This window comes from Aspergillus eucalypticola (genome assembly GCF_003184535.1).
Source record: "Aspergillus eucalypticola CBS 122712 chromosome Unknown BO83scaffold_18, whole genome shotgun sequence".
In the NCBI taxonomy this organism is placed as follows: Eukaryota; Fungi; Ascomycota; class Eurotiomycetes; order Eurotiales; family Aspergillaceae; genus Aspergillus; species Aspergillus eucalypticola.
In genome coordinates this window covers 360,484-381,186 of record NW_020290292.1, presented here as the reverse complement: position 1 = coordinate 381,186, position 20,703 = coordinate 360,484, and the positions used below count along the sequence as shown (strand labels likewise).

General features: G+C 53.3%; 7 protein-coding genes across 7 annotated transcripts; 3 read left to right on the top strand and 4 right to left on the bottom strand.

The window, feature by feature from the left end:
• The first annotated feature begins 1,097 nt into the window (after positions 1-1,097).
• BO83DRAFT_379862 (neutral amino acid permease) lies at positions 1,098-3,296 on the top strand. Its single transcript, XM_025531603.1, has 7 exons — positions 1,098-1,581; positions 1,647-1,660; positions 1,714-1,786; positions 1,844-2,175; positions 2,238-2,596; positions 2,652-2,849; positions 2,911-3,296. Exons 1-7 carry the CDS (start codon positions 1,415-1,417, stop codon positions 3,139-3,141), a joined length of 1,374 nt encoding a protein of 457 aa, XP_025386432.1. The 5' UTR covers positions 1,098-1,414; the 3' UTR covers positions 3,142-3,296.
• A 463-nt stretch (positions 3,297-3,759) lies between these two features.
• BO83DRAFT_341321 (beta-glucosidase) lies at positions 3,760-5,482 on the top strand (the record flags this gene model as incomplete). The annotated part of the gene is made up of 3 exons (XM_025528618.1): positions 3,760-3,935; positions 3,993-4,595; positions 4,645-5,482. Coding segments are annotated over 3 exons (1,617 nt in total), but the record flags the coding sequence as incomplete, so codon positions are not given.
• On the bottom strand, positions 5,393-8,384 carry BO83DRAFT_379861 (beta-glucosidase H). Its single transcript, XM_025531602.1, has 4 exons — positions 8,131-8,384; positions 7,466-8,072; positions 6,138-7,404; positions 5,393-6,083 (listed from the first exon to the last, which is right to left on the bottom strand). The coding sequence occupies exons 1-4, from the start codon at positions 8,246-8,248 to the stop codon at positions 5,535-5,537; spliced, it is 2,541 nt and encodes an 846-aa protein (XP_025386430.1). The 5' UTR covers positions 8,249-8,384; the 3' UTR covers positions 5,393-5,534.
• A 272-nt stretch (positions 8,385-8,656) lies between these two features.
• On the top strand, positions 8,657-10,668 carry BO83DRAFT_364263 (sugar transporter). The gene is made up of 2 exons (XM_025529608.1): positions 8,657-10,211; positions 10,265-10,668. The coding sequence occupies exons 1-2, from the start codon at positions 8,998-9,000 to the stop codon at positions 10,605-10,607; spliced, it is 1,557 nt and encodes a 518-aa protein (XP_025386429.1). The 5' UTR covers positions 8,657-8,997; the 3' UTR covers positions 10,608-10,668.
• BO83DRAFT_364259 (FAD-dependent oxidoreductase) lies at positions 10,570-12,343 on the bottom strand. Its single transcript, XM_025529607.1, has 3 exons — positions 11,628-12,343; positions 10,786-11,537; positions 10,570-10,723 (listed from the first exon to the last, which is right to left on the bottom strand). Exons 1-3 carry the CDS (start codon positions 12,281-12,283, stop codon positions 10,629-10,631), a joined length of 1,503 nt encoding a protein of 500 aa, XP_025386428.1. The 5' UTR covers positions 12,284-12,343; the 3' UTR covers positions 10,570-10,628.
• Positions 12,344-12,575: 232 nt separating this feature from the next.
• Positions 12,576-14,288, bottom strand: BO83DRAFT_364258 (tannase; the record flags this gene model as incomplete). The annotated part of the gene is made up of 1 exon (XM_025529606.1): positions 12,576-14,288. The coding sequence occupies one exon, from the start codon at positions 14,286-14,288 to the stop codon at positions 12,576-12,578; it is 1,713 nt and encodes a 570-aa protein (XP_025386427.1).
• A 2,321-nt stretch (positions 14,289-16,609) lies between these two features.
• On the bottom strand, positions 16,610-18,567 carry bgt2 (GPI-anchored beta-1,3-endoglucanase EglC). Its single transcript, XM_025536123.1, has 2 exons — positions 18,148-18,567; positions 16,610-18,096 (listed from the first exon to the last, which is right to left on the bottom strand). The coding sequence occupies exons 1-2, from the start codon at positions 18,352-18,354 to the stop codon at positions 16,936-16,938; spliced, it is 1,368 nt and encodes a 455-aa protein (XP_025386426.1). The 5' UTR covers positions 18,355-18,567; the 3' UTR covers positions 16,610-16,935.
• Between the last annotated feature and the right edge of the window lie 2,136 nt (positions 18,568-20,703).

Below are 20,703 nucleotides of genomic sequence, written 5' to 3'. Positions count from 1 at the left end.
ACACGATCCATTGGGCCCGAAACACCGACCGGGAGGCTCAACAGCAATAATAATCAAAGAGAAGACGGCTCGGACTCGGAGGGTGCTACTCCGGTGAAAAGAGAAGAAGGATATTCTATGCCGCCACTGTGATTTGTTGGTTGAGGTGGCGGGTACCTGCAGCACAGGCCGGTTCATTGTTCGCCCGCTCGCTTCTCAACAAGTATTGCAGAAAGTGGCCACGCACACCACGGCACATTCCTAGCGAGATTGGCCCCCCAGCAATTCCATGATCAACAGGACTATCAAGACATTAGAGGGGGTTTCGTATAAAAGTGCAATTAATCAATAATATTTGGTCTTTATCTACCGTGATAAAGCCAACGACAAAAATGCTTATCGACAGAAGCTACGACAATATGGCGATCTTCTGCACGATAGTGGAATGCTTGCTGCACTTTAGCTTTAAGCTCCTGCACCGGTGAGGCGACCGGCTGTTGTCTAGGCCCCAACCTGCCTAGCGGATCCAGCTTCCGGATAGTGGGCGATGTGAGGGAGTGCAATTTATCGTCACTAAATACTCCTTGGTCTAGTCTGGATGGATTGCCGAGCAAGTGAGGAACGACAATTAGTCAAACCACATGGTTGATAGATAGATATCACCACCCATCGACCTATCTGCCGAGTATCTCCTCGTTACCCACGCGGTTCTTCTGCGGGGAAGCGACCATCGGAGCTGGCAGGAGCTCCTGATGGCTGATGCCGTTCTGTCGGCAGACACGTCCGGACGGGGAATGGGATGCACCGCGTCGCATCTGGCGCTACAAGTAGACTAAGCGGGATCCGAGGGGCGCTGGTAGCGACGGCGCTGTGCTTGGCGGAGCCCATCCATGGTTTCCGTGTGTCATCTTAACCTTCATGATTGGAGCGGACAGTCCGCCATCGGGGGGATGACCAATTATTCATGGTCATCAACCTCGGATGCGATCCGATCAGTGAGTGTCCGGTGAGGAGATTGAAGAACCGTTGCTTGTCTCAAAACGGTAGAAACATACGATGGGCCCTTTTGGCTTGGATTTCCCCACAAGCCCGGCCTCTGAATCTGCGTTGCCTTCCACTTCCACTCAGGTTCAGCTCTCCAGTCAATTTGTTGTCCCCAGAATTCCCGGCTTGTCAACTCGTGCCTGCCCGAAACTCAATTTCGTCTGTGCCTTTCAAATCACCATATATTATCCGCAGACTTTTCCCGAATCTTCCTTTTATTCTCCCCCATCCCCCCAGCTCCTCTTCCCTTGCCTCCACTCTTCTCCTTCTTCTCTCTCCTCCTCCTCTCCTCATCTTCCTGTCTTCACCTCATCTTCTTCCTTTCCCGCCTCCCGCTCCTCCCCTTACCTTCCGCCTTTCAACACAGCCTGCACCCTTACACCTCACCACCATGGAGGCCGTTCACGACAGTCCCCCTCCCTACGCCACCGATGGCATTGACGAGAAGAAGGAGGATATCAGCCAGGTGGAGCAGAACCTCAAGCCGGGCCTGGAGGAGTCCGACGCTTTCGGTAATGAGGAGTTTGCGGAAATCAAGTACAAGACCTTGAAGTGGTGGTATGTATCCGCTCCCCCGCCTCCCACCATTTCTACGGAATTTTCTGCTAACACATTCACAACAGGCAATGTGGACTGCGTATGCTTTCTTCCTACCTCTTCTCTGCATCACAAACTCTAATCCTTCCGCAGTCATGATTTGCGAGTCTGTCTCACTGGGTGTGCTCTCGCTACCCGCCGCCGTTGCAACCCTGGGTTTCGTCCCGTAAGTCTAGCCGGATCGACGATGCAACCTCACAATCCGCTAACTCTCATCCTTCAGGGCCATCATCCTCATCGTTGGTCTCGGAATTCTCGCGACCTACACCGGTTACAACATTGGATTGTTCAGAGAACGCTACCCCCACATTCAGAACCTCGCCGATGCGGGAGAAATCCTGTTGGGCCCTTTTGGCCGTGAACTATTCGGCCTGGGCCAGTTCCTCTTTTGCATCTTCGTCATGGGCAGCCACCTCCTGACCTTCCGTGTCATGATGAACACCATCACCGACCATGGCACCTGCTCTATCGTCTTCAGTGTGGTTGGCATGGTCATTTCCATGGTCCTCTCCATTCCCCGCACCATGAAGGGCATGACCTGGATTTCCTTTGCCTGTGAGTACACTTCTCAATTGCCTGCGTACGAATCATGATCTGACTGGCATCTTGCCGTTTAGCCTTCCTCAGTATCTTCAGTGCTGTCATGATCACCATGATCGGTGTGGGTGTGGAGAAGCACCCCGGTCGCATCATCGAGGCCACTGTCGACACCACCCTCTACACGGCCTTCACCGCGGTCTCCAACATTGTCTTCGCCTACTGTGCGCACGTCGCTTTCTTTGGTCTTATCGCCGAGATGGAGCAGCCCAAGGACTTCAAGAAGTCGCTGTTTATGCTGCAGACCTTTGAAATCAGTCTGTACGTGACTGCTGCCTGCGTCATCTACTACTACGTCGGCAAGGATGTGCAATCTCCCGCTCTCAGCTCCGCTGGTCCTCTTCTGAAGAAGGTTGCCTATGGAATTGCCATTCCCACCGTAAGTAAACCAACTGATGAATTTGTTCGTTCCACGAACACTAACATCTCCGCAGATTGTCGGTGCCGGTGTCGTTAATGGCCACATTGGCTTGAAGTACATCTACTTCCGCACTTGCTCCAAGTCGGGTCTCATCCACAGCCGTAGCCGCCGCTCGGTCCTGGTCTGGATCGCCTTGGGCTTGGCCTGCTGGCTGGTTGCCTGGATTATCGCCGAGGCCATCCCTGTCTTCAGCGACCTCAACTCTCTGATTGTAAGTCACCTACTTCCCGGCCGCAGTTTTATCTCGTGCCGTCGCTAATGTCATGATTCAGAGCGCGCTCTTCGCTAGTTGGTTCAGTTATGGTCTCAGTGGTATCTACTGGCTCCACCTTAACTACGGCCAGTGGTTTGCCAGCCCCCGCAAGATCGCCCTGACCGTGCTGAATGCCGGTATTGCCGTGTTCGGTTTGGTATTGTGTGTCCTGGGTCTCTATGCCTCGGGTACAGCCATCCACGACGATACCGGCAACAGCAGTTTCACCTGTGCCAACACGGACAGCTGAATGTGCATCTATATATATAGACCTTTACATCATTAATGGCGTTTATGAGCGAATTCTTTTGCCGCGTGTCTGGGACCGCGGCAGATGACGGCGTGACGGGTTTATTTGCATGACGGACTAGCTAATGATTCATTCATGAGTACATAATATGTTACCATCTATCTTCCTATCTATTACTTCAAGGTTGTCCTCTGTAGTGGGGTCATCCGGTCGCAATTCCTTGTACCTTAAATCTACGGTGGGTTTGTAACCGCCTGTCTGAAGATTGACGCTCAGGACAGCCTACAATCCAAGCCAGAGGTTAAGCTTCCCTTGTATATGATCGAAAATTGAGTACTAGGTCTCAATATCCTACACTAACAGCAGACGGTTGATTGAGTGCTGGCGAGTATAATGGGAGGCGAGCTGGAATTAGTTATGCGTGCTGATTAAGCACCATCGACATAACTAGTTAGTTAACTAACCAGCACAGACACTGACATTTTGTGTTGGCTGTCATGCCTCAGGCATACAGGCAGCACCGTGCAATCTACCAACCGCTGGCAGCCGGCAATATCCAACCTTCCAACCTTCCAGTACTTCTCTTTCGGCCGTCTGCTATTGAGAACAAATGTTGCCATGACCACGCGTGCAGAGTTAGCTACCCAAGCTTGTGACATCTGCCGGAAGCGCAAGGTCAAATGCAATGTGACTTCGTCATCGGCTGATGCCCCTTCCAGATGTGGGCGCTGTGCTAGATTGGACCTGCCGTGCACCTTTCTATCTCCATCCCGGACGCGAGGCCCGAAGAAACGGTACGCTGCTCGAGTCTCCTTCTGCAGTGAGTGGTCATTGCTAACGTATACCCCAAGTTCACGTACAAGATCTCCGGCACAAACGCAGCTAGATGGAGAGAATGGGGAGGCCCGGGTTTTGGGTGCCATCAATTATCCCACGGATGATCTGTGCGATCGACACCTATTTTCCTGCATCATGCAGGACTATTTGGATTACCTGTATCCACTGATTCCAATAGTGCATCGGCCGTCGTTTCGACAGTCTTTGCAGGAGAACCATGATCGCGAGGACAGCGGATTCCTTGGGCTCGTCACCGCTATCGCTGCGGTGGTCATCGCCACAATGCCTAGCAGATTTCATTCCTATCGATGTGCGACCCCGCCCTTGAGGTTCACGTCACGAAGGGACATGGTCCGTCATTGCTATGACAGAATTTTGCGGCTGAGGGATTCGACCTACTTCGACCACATTAACTTTCAGAAGTTTGCCATCTCGTACTTGCTGTATGCTGCATTTCGGCAGTTGGGTGACCATAATTGGTCCCGTATGTTAGATGTGGAGGCAACACAACTTGCTCGCTTGTTAAACCTCCATCGTATCTCTGAATATGATGGGCTTAATTGCATCGAGACTCAACTGCGGAAGAAGGGCTTTTGGTTGATTTTCTACGGATTCGTGTAAGTGGGCATGACCCGGAGAGTAGCTGACTTTGCTCATTTCATCCAGCCATAATCAACTGCAGAATGTGCTGGGAGAGCGATTGTCATACCTGGACCCCATCCTTCTTCATTCCATTAATCCGGAAGAGCTCATGCCACTCGAAGTTGATGACGAGTTTATCTTCGAGAACGAGGTGCTTATGCCACCATCCCAAGCTCCATGCCTAGTAACGGGCTTTATCCTCCACTCTAAAGTGTTCTGGGCCGCGATCAGGAGCACCTGTCCAGAATCACCGGCTGGCCCATGTCCCTGCGTGAGGGCCCGCGATTCAGCCGTACAGATTTCTTACATCCAGGATCGTCTTCACAATTTACGGTTCTTACTGGATGACATCCCACCTCTCCTCCGGCCATGGCAGCCATCGGATACCGAGGCTATCGCTAACGGTGGGTGTACTGGTGTGACGGAGATGACGCAGTCACATTTTGCTTCTATGCGAGTAAACCTACATGTCACACACCTGTGGCTACAAAGCTTGCTTTTCGATCAGCTGGAGGCAGCGCAAGCGCACAAATCAGAGCCATCGTTAACATCTACCGACCATGCACAGCCAATGCTTCATGCAAAGGCGTTGTGGCTCCAGAGGGAGGATCTTTGTCGTCAACTATTCTGCATCCTATTCAGCCTGCCCCAGATCAACTTGGAAGCGAACGGTCTACATTTGGCGTACAAAGTCCGTGATATCGCGGCGGGCCTGCTGGTATGCCCATTCCATCCTGCTGGCCCGGAAGCGGAGCGAGCAACCGAGTACCTACGACAGTCAACCGACATCCTGTCCCGCATAGACAGTAGCGAAAGCATGGGCACAATGCATCTACAAACATGGATAGATACAGATCGAATAAAAGGAAGTTCATAATCGTGGCAGAGTGCTATTTCTTGCTATCCAGCCCCGCTCAGAGTCCCGACCAGAAAGTGGTCTCACTCAATTTAATGGAGTCCTCCAAGAACGTCCCACGGCTACTCGTGCCAAGCATGATTTGATATGTGCCACTGTGGCTGCACCAGCTACTGCTCTTCTCATCCCAGAAGCTTGTCGCGCGGATAAGATCCAGCGGGATCTGCACCACCTCTTCCGCACCTGGCGCTAACCAGACTTTTCGGAAACCCTTTAGCTCCTTCAGTGGCCGCTTGATTGGCGGCGAGACCGGGGCGACATACAACTGTATTACCTCTCCTCCAGCTCTGGATCCGGTATTACGCAATTTGCATGTGGCTTGCAGTGAACATGCCTCCCTTTTGAGGGACAGCCCCGATAGTTCGAATGTTGTGTATGAGAGACCATGGCCGAAAGGGAACAGCGGATCGACCTCAGCCTCGTCATAGAACCGGTAACCGACATATACGTCCTCACCATATAGGACTCTACCACCCTCTGATCGGAAGTTGAAATAGGTGGGGTTGTGTTTGACGTGGCGGGGGAACGTGAGTGGAAGTTTGCCAGACTAAGACATCCGAATGAGTTAGCAGCGCCAGGTCGGCTGGGAAGAAAAACTTACCGGATTCACGTCGCCGAAGATGACATCCGCAAGGCCGTTGCCAGTTTCGTTACCGCCGTACCAGGCGTGCAGCACTGCCTTTGCCTTCTGTATCCATGGCATCTCCACGGGAGTTCCGCTTTGCAGAACAACAACAGTGTCCGGATTCACCTCAAGTACACGAGATATCAACTCATCTGTATGTGGCGGCAGACTCATGTTTGTGCGATCCTCGCCCTCTGATTCCCATTCCGCACTCAGCCCAGCCACGAGTATGACCTGATCAACCGATGCAGCCAGCTGCACTGCCTCTTCGATGCCTGTAGAAGGCGAGAGCTGCTTACAGGCACCAAATCGGAAGCCACCGTGACCAAAGTCGACTACCCCGGGGACCTTAAACGTGCTGGTTTTAGCACATCCCCACTGCACATGGATCTTGTACTGTCGACCGGCCGTGAGCTCCAATGTGCCTCTTTCTTCCATGGTGCCGCTCCCAAGGAAGCTAGACCCCGGCCTTTGTACATCAGCGTTATTGACTAATAGGTTTCCATCCACATATAGCTTGCCCGTCCCTTGCACACAAAGGCCAAAATCGTATAGGCCGGATTCCTCTGGGACAAAGTATCCCTCCGCGTCTGCAAACCACACCGGTTGCAGCTCTGGGTGGTTGTAATCAAGGAAGAATACCATCGAGTCCGTCTCGTGTCGTTCCTCGAGTGGTACTCTGTTCGCTACGGTGGGAGGGTCATTGAAGATTCTCAAGGTAAACCCAGTAAGGCCATTCTGAGTCCGCAGGCGCGTCCCCAGCAAGGGCTGGTTTTGGTGTCCGTATATCCCCTGAGCGAACTCCACACCGCCGGAAGCTGAGTTCGAAATTCCCTCAAAGGGAGTTACAGCTTGGTAGGGATTGAGCGCTGCACTGCCCCCTCCACAGTAGGTAGCAATCTTGGAATTAGGGCCAATGATGGCTATTTTCTTGGTCCTGTCCAGGGGCAGAATGCTGTCATCGTTCTTGAGGAGGACAACTGCCTCTGAGGCGATCTTCCTTAGTAGCCGTCTATCCTCGGCACGGTTCAGCTGCAACTCCGGGGCACGCTCAGGAATACCTGATCGGCTGGCTTGCTGAACCAGACGCAACACAGCGCGAACACGGGCATTTACCGTTGCCGTGGGAATCTTGTTTGCGGTGATGGCATGTGACAGAGCACTGCCGCGCCATCTTGTCGGCCCTGGCATTTCGAGATCGAGTCCAGCGTTGATGGCCTCGGATGTGCTATATGTTCCAAACCTGCCAGCGAGTCAGCGACGAAAAGGGTTATACAAGCGTGGTCACAAAAATGGAATCTTACCAGTCGCTCATCAATAGACCCTCCCAGCCCCATTCTTCACGTAAGATGTCTTGAAGAAGTGTTGGACTCTCCGATGCATGAAGCCCGTTTACCTTGTTGTATGCCGTCATAATGGCTTCGGGCTTTCCCAGAGAAATTGCGATCATGAATGGCAGAAGGTAGATCTCCCTCAGCGCCCGGTCGGTGAGAATGGAATTGACGGCCATTCGCTCATGTTCCTGGTCATTGCATACGAAGTGTTTGAGCGTCGCGACGATGTTCTCCTCCTTCAAGCCTTTGCAATAATGGCCTGCTATGATTCCTGACAGCAGCGGGTCCTCAGAGAACGACTCGAATCCCCGTCCTCCTAGAGGACCTCGCTGGATATTTATCGTCGGCCCTAGAATAACATGGGCGCCTTTGGCCTTGGCCTCTGCCGCTAGCAGACGGCCAACCTGCACAGCGAGATCTTTATCAAATGTCGCTCCAATGGCCGTACCGCAGGGTAGACAAGCTGCTGGCACGCTGCCAAAGAAGCGGGTGCCACGGACGCCATTCGGGCCATCAGACAGGCGAATTGACGGGATCCCGAGCCGGGGAATTGGGACGGTGTGCCAGAAATCGTCACCTAGCCAGAGGCAGTCAGCTTTCGATCATGTTCAGGAAGCTGTGCGTCGCGGGCATACCCGTCAGCAGAGAAACTTTCTCATCTAGGGTCAGTTGCTTGATGAGCTCCTCAATATCGGCGTTTACGATTTGAACAAAGGACTTGTCCGTCTCGGCGGCGGCATGTACGCAAGGCATGATGCGTGCAGTCTGCTACAGCGTGTGGTTGGGGATGGTTTGTCGGGAGCTGAGACAGATGCTCACAGATTTCCACCTCCATCTTGTCGAGCCCTGGGCGCACCAACTAATTATGTTCTCGCAAACGTGCCCATGGACATCGCAGTGCGTCTTCGGGGGAGTACACGGGAGCTTGCACAGTGCCGACCGACACCAGCATGGATGGGGTGATCTCTGGGTCGACGGGCCAGCTCCACCAGCTCCGCGAATTCTGATTGATTCTTCAAAGGCCATTCAGACCCATTTGACTGGCTTCAGAGTTCCTCTAATTCCCCGTTTCTCCTTTTCTCCGTTTCTCCGTCTGTTCTTCCCCGACTCCTTGCCGTTGCCCTACCCCAACTTCCCCCAGTTCTCCACACTGTCCTCGTTGCCGTTTCCCAGATAACCGTGCGTCTGTGGATTAAGCACCATGATGAGGCGTCCAGCGTCTTTCGCGTCATGGGTATGGGTATAGCCGCCTCGCTACGATTGGCGGTTCAACATGGTTTGGTTCCGGATTATGTGCAGGGTACAAAGTTCGCTAATAGCATCAGCGGCTTCGTTCAGCAGCCGTCGTGTTCCAGAAAAGCCACACGAGACGTAGCTAGCGGGGTGCGAAGGAATAAACCGCCGACATATCGGCGCCTCTCAGGCCATCCTTGAAATAGCCTACGCTTCCTCGGTTTGCCTATGCCGAGTTTACTGTCTTCGTCAAAACGTCGAAACTCACAATGGGCATCAGCAAAGCAGACACATCGAGCAAGCATGCAGGAGAAGATCACCTCGCGGCGGTCCTCCCTTCAGGTCCTGCATGGTACAAGCAGCCTCATTTGGTGCGACTCAACCTTATCATCCTTTCATTAGTTATGTTCTCATCCGCCAATGGCTTTGACGGATCTCTCATGAACGGTCTTGAAGCCTTGAACCAGTGGAAAACCTTTATGAACAATCCTACTGGAGCAAAGCTGGGATGGCTGAATGCCATCTACTGGCTTGGCTGCGGAATTGGCTACCCAAGTGCATCCTGGATTGCCAATCGATATGGGCGCAAGCCAGGCGTCTACCTCGGATACCTCTTCTTGACGCTGGGCTGCGCTCTCCAGACTGCTGCCCCCAATGCAACCGCGTTTATGCTTGCTCGTCTCTTTCTGGGAGGCGCGTCTGCCCTGTTTGGCAATTCCGTTCCTTTGCTCATCAATGAGATTGCCTACCCGACTCACCGCAGCATTTTCAACTCGCTGTTCATGTCTGGGTGGTATGTCGGTGGGACAGTCGCTGCTTGGGTCGTCTTTGCCTCTCGTACCTACAGCTCCTCTTGGGCTTGGCGACTTCCTTCTGTCCTCCAGGCCCTAGTGCCTGTTATCGGATTACCAGGGTTCCTTCTGGCCCCGGAAAGCCCTCGCTGGCTGATCTCGGTAGGCCGCACCGAGGAGGCTCGGGCAATCCTTACGCGCTACCACGCTGCCGGCGACGAGAGCTCTCCCCTTGTGGCATATGAATTCTCCGAGATCACTTCGACCATCCATGCGGAGCAAGAAGCCCACAGCAGTGGCAGCTACATAGAGATGGTGAAGACACCGGGCAACCGATGGCGCCTGATGATCTCTATTACTTTGGGGCTATTCGCGCAGTGGACCGGCAACGGAGTGATCTCGTATTACCTGTCGCTCATCTTGGACTCGATCGGAATTACCGCTGTCCGTGACCAGACGCTCATCTCGGCCTGTCTGCAGATGTGGGATCTCATATTTGCTGTTTTAGGAGCTTTCCTGATCGATAACTTTGGTCGCCGTCCACTGTTCCTTTCTTCGGCGGGCATCATGTTCGTCAGCTACGTGCTGGTGACAGCGCTCTCAGGATCTTTCCAGACCACTAACAATTCGGCCACGGGGGCTGCTGTGATCCCGTTCCTTTTTATCTACTTTTCAGGATACTGCATTGCTTTGTTAGTACCACCACCACCAGCACTAGCTTCGTGTTTATGCTAATTTGCTCTAGGACACCATTCCTAACTTCGTACCCCTGCGAAATCTGGCCGTACCGACTACGATCCCGCGGTCTGACCGTGACCTGGGTGGCGACGATTAGCGGCATGTTCTTCAATACATTTGTGAATCCGATTGCTCTGGATGCGATTGGGTGGCGGTATTACATTGTGTTTATTGTGGTGCTGGTGCTGTTTGCAGTGACTGCGTTCTTCTTCTACCCAGAGACAAAGGGATACTCGTTGGAGCAGGTGGCGGTAATCTTCGATGGGCCGGTAGAGAGGGAAGAGGATGAAGAGAAGCGGCTCGAAGAGAAGCAGGTGAACAGTGTTCATGAGGAGAGAGTTGCGGCCTGATACTATATACGACGAATGATACTACAATCCTCGATCCAACACCCTTTCCACCTCCGCAGGCAAATCATAATCGAACACCTCCTGCTGCTGCCTTGCAACCAACCCAGGAAAGAACCCTACCCACATTAGCATGTTCCTCTCTCTCTCACATCAACAATCAGGAAGTAGATAGACATACCCATAACCCACATAACCCAATACATCACCCACTCCCCCCACCCGCCCATATCCCTCTTACTATTCTGCATCCCCCTCGCCGTATCCAAAATCCGCTTAACCCTCGGCATCCTCATCTCCACATACCTCTTACACGCCACCTGAATCGCCCTCTTCTCCCCCTCAACCCCAACCCCACCAACAGATCCCCCAGATATACCCCTCCCCATCTGCTCCTCCATATACCAGACCCCCACCTCATGTCCCACCAACCTCGCCAACGCCTCCACATCCTCCAACGCCTGATTAGCCCCCTGGCCCGACGTCGACGGCAACGCATGCGCCGCATCCCCCACCAACACCACGCCCTCCTTCTCCCACGTCGGAAGCTCGGGAGTGGTGAAGGTAGGCCACATGGTCTGCACCTCGACGGAGTTGATGATGTGAAGTACGAGGGGGTCTGTCCAGGTGGAGAATCTCGATTTCAATTGGGATTTCACGTCATCCACATCTACATGCCTCCCATCGGGAGGAGGGGTGGATGTAGGTGTTGAGTAAGTAGTCCACCAGACTAAAGTATCCCCCGGTTCGGAGACATGATACGCTGAGGAGCGGGTAGGGGATGTAGATGAGCTAGTACTGTAAAAGTAGCCGAAGAAGCCGGTGCCGCTGAAGTGGAGGTTTAGGGAGCCGGGTTCTATACCACCGATAGTGGTGATGATGGTTTGGGGGATGGTGGAAGTGGGCAGGAAGCCGCCGATGCCGATGAGGCCTCTTTATATTCGAATATATATTATTATTAGTATTTATACTTCACTTTTCATGAGATAGATATGTAGGGTAGGGTAAACGGTGTATGTATACTCATATCTCGGCCCACCCAACCCATCCTCATCATCAAGTATACCTTCCCTAACCACACTCCTCAACCCATCCGCCCCAATCACCAAATCCGCATACACAGGTTCACTCCCATCCACGAACGTGACCGTATTCCGCTGGGTAGGATGGGCAATCACCTTCGCTACGCGCTTATTATACACGATGATGTTCTCCGGAATGCGGCTGCGCAAGCAGAGCCAGAAGTTGTGGCGGCTTGTGCCGAGGAGGTGCAGTGCTTTGCTTCTGTCCCCACTACTTTCACTACTTCTTCCGCTGCTGTCGCTGCTGCTGGATGATGATGATGAGGATGATGATGGCAGTTGGATTAGTGTCTTCCCGTGCTTGTCTTTCAGGTTGGTGTGGTCGAGCATGTATCCGTTGGTGACTGCGTCGCGGAGGATGCTCTCGTCGAGGCGTTCGAGGACGCGCAGGCCGTTTGGGGCGATGCCGAGGCCGCCGCCTATGGTTATATTGTTGGTGGGGTTGGGTGGGTTCGAGGAGGGGGAAGGGTATGCTTCGTAGATGGTGTATTCGTGGTCTTGGAGCGGTGATGAGGGGGGTGGTGGGGGGAGGTGTTTTCGGAGGGTGAGGTATGCGGTGCAGCCGGAGATGCCGGCGCCGATGATGATAATTTTCATGGTGGTTGGGTTTGTTTTTGAGGTTTGAGGTGTAGGATATGTAAGGTGTAGGTAGGTAAGGTGTTGGTTGAGGTGGGGATAAGCTTGTGGTGAGGAGTCATTATGATGTTGTTGGCTACGGGATGAGCCGATGGTCGGAAGTTTATTACTTGTTACGTGGTTGGGGTCTACTTTGGTTCTAAGAGTATAGAGTTTGATGGATCGGGCGGTGGGTGTATGGCGTCTAGCCTTGGTATTATGTTCACACTAATGTACAAATGTACAGGAAGGGGCGTTTCGCAGAAGGTATAGGCTAATAGATCGGAATGTCATACGCATCCAGATCATACAACCAAGTGTCAATCGACTTCTGGTCGTACACGCACTCCATCTCCGTGCCGTTGTTCTTCCACAGAGGACGCAGAGGCCACGAGCAGATCTTCTGCTCCTCTCCCTCGAGATCGCCGCTCAGCACCGTGCCGTTCAGAGTCACCGGCTCAATGCCCTTCTCGACCCAGTTCATCAGGTCGCCGAGCGAGTTCTGGGGGTAGGGTCCGTTGGGCTGCAGAGTGTTGGTGTGGCAGTGGGAGGCACCGGGAACCAGGTACAGACGGTAGAACTCGTTCAGGGCTTCAACCGAGGCGTTGTAGGTCTTGTTGGGGAACATGGTGTCGCGGACGGACTCGAAGTAACGCACCGAAGACGCAGGAGGGATGCTGTTGTCCGATTCACCGTGGTAGTGGATGACCTTGCCGCCTGCAGCCTGGAAGCGGGACAGGTCGGGCCAGGTGGTCTGCAGGACATCCTCGTAGCGCTGAAGACCCTCGAGCATCCAGTCACGCAGGGTGTCGTAGGTGACGTTGTCTAGAGTCGAGAGGTTGTCAAGGTCCAGCAGCTGCAGTCCGTGAGTCACCCACTCACCACCGAGCTCGGAGATGTCGATACCGTAGGTGCCGGTCGTCGAGTCGTAGGTGGTCTCTGCATCGGTGAAATCCGAGCCAATGCGGTACCAGAAGTAGGCCTGGCGACCCTGAGAGTCCTTCAGTCCGTCCAGGATGGTCTGAGCGACGCGCACACCCTCCGCCGTGATGGTGCCGTTCTGGGCCGGGGTGGTCACGCCCGAGCTGGTGGTGGCGTTGCAGGCGTAAGGCTTACCAATGGTCGACTTGAGGTCAAAGTTGAGCTGGCACAGATCGGTGCGGCCGATAACGCCATCCTTGCGGCCATCGAGCTCATCGCAGGCATCAATGATGAGAGTCACCATCTCGGAGAACTCGCAGTTCTCAGGGTAGTAGTCGAGGGTCTGCTCCACGACCTGGGGCACCAGGTGGTTCACCTGCTGCTGGCCATAGCGGATGGCAGGAGCACCAATGACGGCACCATCCCACTCCTCGGGGAAGCGCTGCACCTGACTCCAGCCCTCACGACCACCCTCGGAGCAGCCCTGGTAGTAGGCATAGAGCTTGTCAGACATGCTGTAGAAGTTCTTGGTGAACGCCTTGCCGATGGAGGACATCTCGTAGTGGGCCTGGTAGCCGAACATGTACAGGGCATCGTAGTTGGCGGTACCATTCACCAGGGGGTACACAGAGGAGAACTCGGTGTCGAAGCTGCCAAAGCCACCGTCGGTCCGGCCGGCGACCGCACCGTAGGGAAGACCAGCAGGCACGTTGGAGGCAACGTTGATGGCAAAGCCAAAGCCACCGGTAGACACCCAGCGGTTCTGGAAGTCATCAGGAGTGGGCATCCAGAATTGCAGCAGGACGCTGTCGTCCTTGCCGGCATGAGAATAAGTCATGGTGATATTACAGTAATCATAGGTTCCGGCCGGGTAGTAGTCGGATCCAGAGGTGGATTCATTGTAGACGGGAACCGCAGTGACACTGGAAGGGTTGGTGACCACACCCTGCACCAGGCCGGATGCGGGCACGGCGGCCTTTGCGTGAGCAACGGTACAGACCTGCTCGAGAGTCGCGGCGCGCGCGAGGGCCGCCGCGGAGACGGTCCAAAGGAGGAACTTGGACATAATGAACGACTGACCAAAGGTAAAAGAGAGACTGAAGGAGGGACTGGTTGAGTAGAAGATTGACTGCAGCAGGGATACCGTAGCCATTATATACGGCTGAGAGAATAACTGAATGGTTCTGCAACCATTGCAAGCAACGTAATCTACCCCACCCACGAAGCATCGGAAACAACCATCTTGATTGAGGATGCGGTCGTCCGCCGGTTCGGATGCAACCGAGAGAACTGATCCGGCCGATGAACCTGAAAGTGGCAAGGTTTGGGTGCTGCCTGGAGAGAAGGAAATAAAGAATTAATCAAGGATGACGAGGCCCTGCAGGTACAGATTCTGCAACTGATGATAACGAGATCGGGTCTCAGCGGTTGGCATGACTGGGGGATTAAGCTTAAAGCTGGTCCATCAGAAGAAGAGTGTTGAAACGGACTAACGCGGCTGGCGGCGATCATCTTCCGCAAAGGTGAAAGTCTCCGCTGCACCCTCTCGCTTATCAGGAAGATTCTCGGCAGTGGCTGCTCGGTTCCTTTAAGAACTGCATCTTTCCAGACACTGAGAACATGCCCTACACTCTAATCTCCGAATCCGGTCAGGTGAGGTTGCCCAACAAAAACAGTCGGCCAATCCAGTGATCAATGGGCTGGTCGGAGACCTTGAAGCTCCTGATCAATTACTCAAGCAGTATCCATTGATGTTTGGGTTATATGAGCTAGGGGTTGTGGGCAGGTCCGGGACCGTAGTCGTACAAGGATGAAGGTTGCAAGATGCACAGAGTAGGCAACTAGGTATGGTCCGGTTATCGGAATGGAATGGGTACATAGGATGAGCCCACCCTGCTGTCCTGTTGCATGCCATGGCTCCCAGAAGATCTCCCAGACAGTGTACCTATTCCTACTCAGACTGAATGTATTCAATGGCAACTGGCATGACGACCAGGCCAGCTACAGGAGGCCTAGGTAGCAGCCAAACCATGGTCTGCTGTGGGGCAACACGTTGCAATTGTATTGTGAACCAGACAATGCTGGTTCGAATGCACTCAATCCATTGTGTCCGTTGGCTGCAGTAGATCATCAGCACAAATCCTACTGTTGGATCAGATAACGCTGCTGCTGCTGCTGCATACTGGTCACAACGGCTTTTCTTCTCAAAATTGCGGCATCACAGGATAAGGCGAGAACACCATGAATTCTGATGAACTTGTCCACTAGTAGAATTATTGACGAGCGAGGCGGTAAGCGATATCCCTTGTTCTGGTCTGGAATCTGCAGTCTGCTGCATCCTTTGGGACATTTGCAAACAGGGTTCCCATAGCGTACAACATAGTAGGGATATGGTGGGATGATGCGTCCAGGCCCACAGGGGTATTCTGGAATAGTCTAGTCTGATGAAAAGTATGTTTGTGGGGGGACAAAAGCTGCAAGGCAGAGAATGACTGGAGGAGAGCCTGTCAGCACGTGACTCGCACGGACAGTATTGTAGCCTCAGGCAGAGATTCCACGGGGAACCGTGGATGGAACAGCCATGGATGGATGATGGTACCTTGTCAAAGTTTTCATCACACAATTCCATTCGAGTGGAGGCGATGCAGGGAAAAGAATCACCCAGCGGGCTCCGAAGTTGCCCGATGCAACAAGTGTTGCAATTCAGACAACCTTTTGTAAGGAGATGTTGCACTGGAGATGGAGAAGATGTCTGTCACACCGCCTCCCAACTAGGAAGGACCATTTCTGCAACCTGCAACGCTGATTATTCCCGATTGGGACACTAGTTGAACCGGCAGAAAACAGGAGGTTCAAACAATGTTGATGGCCAGTTATTACTTCCAGGATACTGATAGAAAATTCGTGGACTAGATAGTTGCAGTAGTTTCTTGATGTATTGATTTAATTTGCAGATATGTGTGATAATAGTAAAAAGAGCCACGGGTAAGTACATAATTTTTCTCAATTCACAATGGTAGGATGCCGTTCGAGTCAGTGATATATATATGTATGGATATCCGGCATTATCAATACACGAACTTAGCGAACAAAGTAGGACTAGTACTACTATCTGAAGCCGGAGTGAACTCCTCATCCAGTTCTAGTCTGATCAGTAAAGACCATCGTATCGAGATATTTCGTCAGTTTAGGCATATAGCGAACATTTGCTAAGTATGAGGTCTTCCGCAGCATTGCAAGGAAGCAAACCAGCAAGGGGTTCAACAGCAAGAAGGGTCACCTGATACTATACGGAATGCAACGCTGGCACCCCATGGGAACAATCGGGACGTAGATGCACTCTGCAGTAACGGCGCTTATGGAATACGCTTCGAACTATGATGCATACGGGCCGTTGAGGACATTACTGAGGCTGGTAGGCTGGTAACCTGTTATGAACTATATCTACAAACCCACGATTCGGTCGATTGCAATGCGCTTGATCATGCAGCTGGATGGAACGAGCTCAAGTCTAAATTAACATTTGTCTATCATCCGGGCCAACCATGGCAAGCAAAAATAGTTTTGATGGGAAAAAATATGTATCAAGAAGTGAAGGTCGACCGAAAAGAACACCGGAACACAAAAATCGGGGCTACCCAAAAACGAGAGAACTCCTATCACCAAGAGACGAGGGTGGCGGGGAGGGAAACCCGTGTCATCCGTTCAATTCCTTACAAAGCAGCCAGGGTCATGAAGACGGCCACAACGGCACCGAAGAGGGAGCCGGAGAGGGTGCTGGCACCGCTGAAGGCAGCGGGGGAGGAAGAGCCAGCGGCCGCAGAGCCGGAGGTGGAGGACTGACCGGAGGTGGCCGAGGTACCGGTGCTACCAGAGCTGCCCGAACCGCTGGAGCTGGAGCTGGAGCCAGAGCCGCTGGAGATGGCACCGGTAGAGGGACGAGCAGAGGCCGAACCGCTGGGGCGGAGAGGGTAGGTGCCGTTACCGAAGACAGTGCCGTTCAGGCCGGGGCGGCCAACGGTGAAGCTGGGGGTAGCAGAGGCCTGAGCACCGGAAGAGGAACCGACAGCCTTGCTACCGGCGACGGAAGAGGCAGCAGCAGAGACAACGGCGGACGAGGAGGAGGTGGTGGAGTTCTTGCAGGACAGGTCGAACAGGGGAGTGGTGGAGAGCTCGCTGCCGACGATACCGAAGCTGGGGTTGGGGGTGGTGGGGGAGGCATCCTGCAGGATGTACCACCAGGTGTTGACGTTACCGAAAAGAGGGCAGCCGACCTCGTCCCAGAACTTCTTAGCATTGGCGATGCTGGCGACAGCATCACCCTCGGAGTCACCGCTGACGGGCCAACCAGTCTCAGTGATCCAGACCTCCTTGTCACCGGCGACAGCCTTGGTCTTCTCGACGGACTCCACGAAGAGGGCCTTGGCGTTGTCGATGGAGTTGGCCATGGTGCTCTGGTAGAAGGGGTAGCCGTCAAAGCCCAGCCAGTCGACAGCCTCGACGACGGCAGAGTTGGAGCTGTTGGTCCAGGAGTCCCAGGTGTCGACGTGACCGATGGAGACGTCGGCGAGGGCAGTGCCGGAGATGACAGAGCGGACCTCCTTGATGTAGGAGACGAGCTCGTCGGGGTTGACACCGACACCGGCATCGGCCTCGACACCCTCGACGGAGTTGCGGTAGAGATCCTCACTGCCGACGGAGATACCGACGACGAGCTTACCGAGCTCCTCACCGTACTGGGAGATGGCAGTCTTCAGGGCGGTGATTTCGTTGTCCATGCCACCACCGGAGGCCCAGAGACCGAGCAAAAGGGAAGTATCCTGAGCAATGGCGGCGGGGATGGCCTCGATGACATCGCTGGTGGAGTAGGCTTGCTATAGAGCAGTTAGCAGATGCGCAATCATTGTCATCTGGGTGGGACGTACGATCATGGTGTAGAGACGGGCGGAGGTGAAGCCGGAGGTGGTCTTGAGGTTCTTGGCGGCCTTGAACTCGGCCTCGAAGTCGGCCTGGAACTTGGAGCTCTCATCGGAGAACTTGTTGCCGTAGTTGAAACCCTGGTAGGCGGCCTCGGAGGTGGCCAGGGTCATGGCGAAAGCGGCCAGCTGGGCGAGCTGCATCTTGGAGAGCATGGTGACGGTCGTGAAAAAAGAACGTAAGGGATTATAAAGAGTGAGTAAGGTGGGAAAGAGAGTGAGACGCTACACAGAAAGCTGAGAGCGATGGGAGGGAGTGTAAGAGAAAGAATGGAATGAACAAGGAATAAACCGAGTTCTGAGTTGGAGAGAGAGAGGATTGAAGAGGAAAAGAGAGAGAGGAAGAGGAGAAGAGGAGAAGAAGTAAGATGTATGAGGGGAAAAGAGAGAGAGACGACAAGGGAAAGGAAACTAAGGGAGGCAACCGAGACATTCTAGACTCGAGGCCCGACCAGATTGGCCTGAACCCGGAAATTCGGCCGCCCCGTCAGTAAATCTTGTAGCCAATGGGAGAGACTCGTGCCTGAGTTGGACTCCACCCGACCACTGGGAGATAGTGGAGTTGTGGCTGCCACATGGTCCAATCAGGAATGTCCCCGCCGGGATGACAAAAGAGCGCAGTGGATCCGTGGTTACCTTGGCGAATGCTGGTTGGATCCAGGGACAGCCACGAAATTGACACCCCGGCAGCCGAGTGGCAAATCACAAAGGCACAATCAAGACTAACCATCCAATAGTAACGGGATAAAAATAGCAAGCTATTCTTAGGGCCGATGCTTGTTCTTCATAAAAATAATCACCCATTTCATTTCAACGGTAATTAACTGATTTAACTGGTTTGAATGGATAATAACTGGCGGAGTGGGGGAGAGTTGCTTCTAGCCCTTCTCCTGATGCCCCCCTGATTCTCTTTGTCTTGTCCTTTGATCCATTTTGTGGATATTGCCTTGCCAGCGTCCATGATGGATTCCGGCACGGATTCCCCCTCTTCCCCCCTCAGCGGGGGCTTTCAGGGAGGTCACTTTTCTCTGGATTTTGGGGGGGTGACATCCAGGCCGGGCTTTGACAGTACCAAGTTAGGTTTTGGTGTTGGTTGACGGGAAAATAATCAGCAATCCTTTCCTTCTTGGATGAACGGGTTTCCATGTTTGGCCCCAACCGGCTGACGCGGTCGGGCAGGACATCCATGCAGGAACGGTCCAGGCACACCCAGGGGTTCCTACAGTAGTGGTTCACTGTGGTTGATGCTAGTTACTGTGGATTGATTCATCTACAGGGTAAACTCCCCTGCTCGCACTGATCACATCGTCTGGTTGTCACCAGACAGGTCATCTGCCGAGCATCTCTTCCTGCACCATCATCACACCACATCAACGCAAGCAACATCGAGGCAATTCCAAACCTGCCAGCCAGCATCAACCCGGGGGGCATATTCGGCCCCGGAGGATTGTGTTTTGTCCCGTAGAGGCTGGAACCCGACCCCAACTGTTGCACTGCCATACATTCTAGTTATGGTAGTAGTGTTGGTGTTTCCGATTGCAGAGAGGTGGAAAAGTACATACAGGCAGATCTGGTGCAACCTGACAAATTTTAGATCTTCCTATTTTAACTCCAGGAATTGATCTTGCAACCCTCGGAACATGGTTGCGATGGTGAAAATTTCATTGTGAGGGTAACAATTCAAGTGGACAAGGACAAGGCACATGGCTGGGTGGGATCGAGATCTGACCCGAGGTTACTTGACTTTGTGACTAAACAACGGATCTCGACGGTCCCTGAGAGACACGCATCCAGCAAAGATCGTCCATCCTCCACTTCCCATCTTCCCATCTCTCCCGGTCAGGGCTCAATCCATGTACCTGCGTTGGCACCGGTGAGTTGTCTACACCTCTTCCTGAGTGGTGCCTGATGCAAGGCGATACAAAAAGTAGAAACCGCACGCGACCGTGCAAAGTCGCCCTTTAGTCGTAGAAAATGGCCTCGTGGAGTCGGTTCCATGCCCAGATGTGCCTGTCCAGCTCACTCAGAACCCGTAGCTTCTTAACTTAACCCTAGTGGAATTGATTATTGATTTCTCTAATACAGAGCACCGGCTGTCTCTAGAGTACCTTGGGAATATTCGAGGCATGACGCATGGCCGCCTTTATACCCTAACGATCTTGTCAGCTCGACCGGTCGGACCATCCTCCAATCTCACGGTCGGGAATTGTTTCCGTACACTTCTAGAGACTGACGTATCAATGATCAAACCAAAAAAGAAGTTTTTGTCGTTGTCCATCTCACGGTTCATTTTCACTGGACTCCCAGAAGCAAGGAAGGGTGGGTGCAAGGCAGCCATATTGTCCGATGATCTTAATGGTCAAGGGACGCGGAATTATCCGCATAGGATTCACCAGCGATCGAACGACAATTAACCCCTTCGTTGACCCCGTATTGAAATGAATTCAGGTCACTCATGGTATCACCTTCCACTTCGGGTACTGAAGATGATCCGGTCGGGGGTCG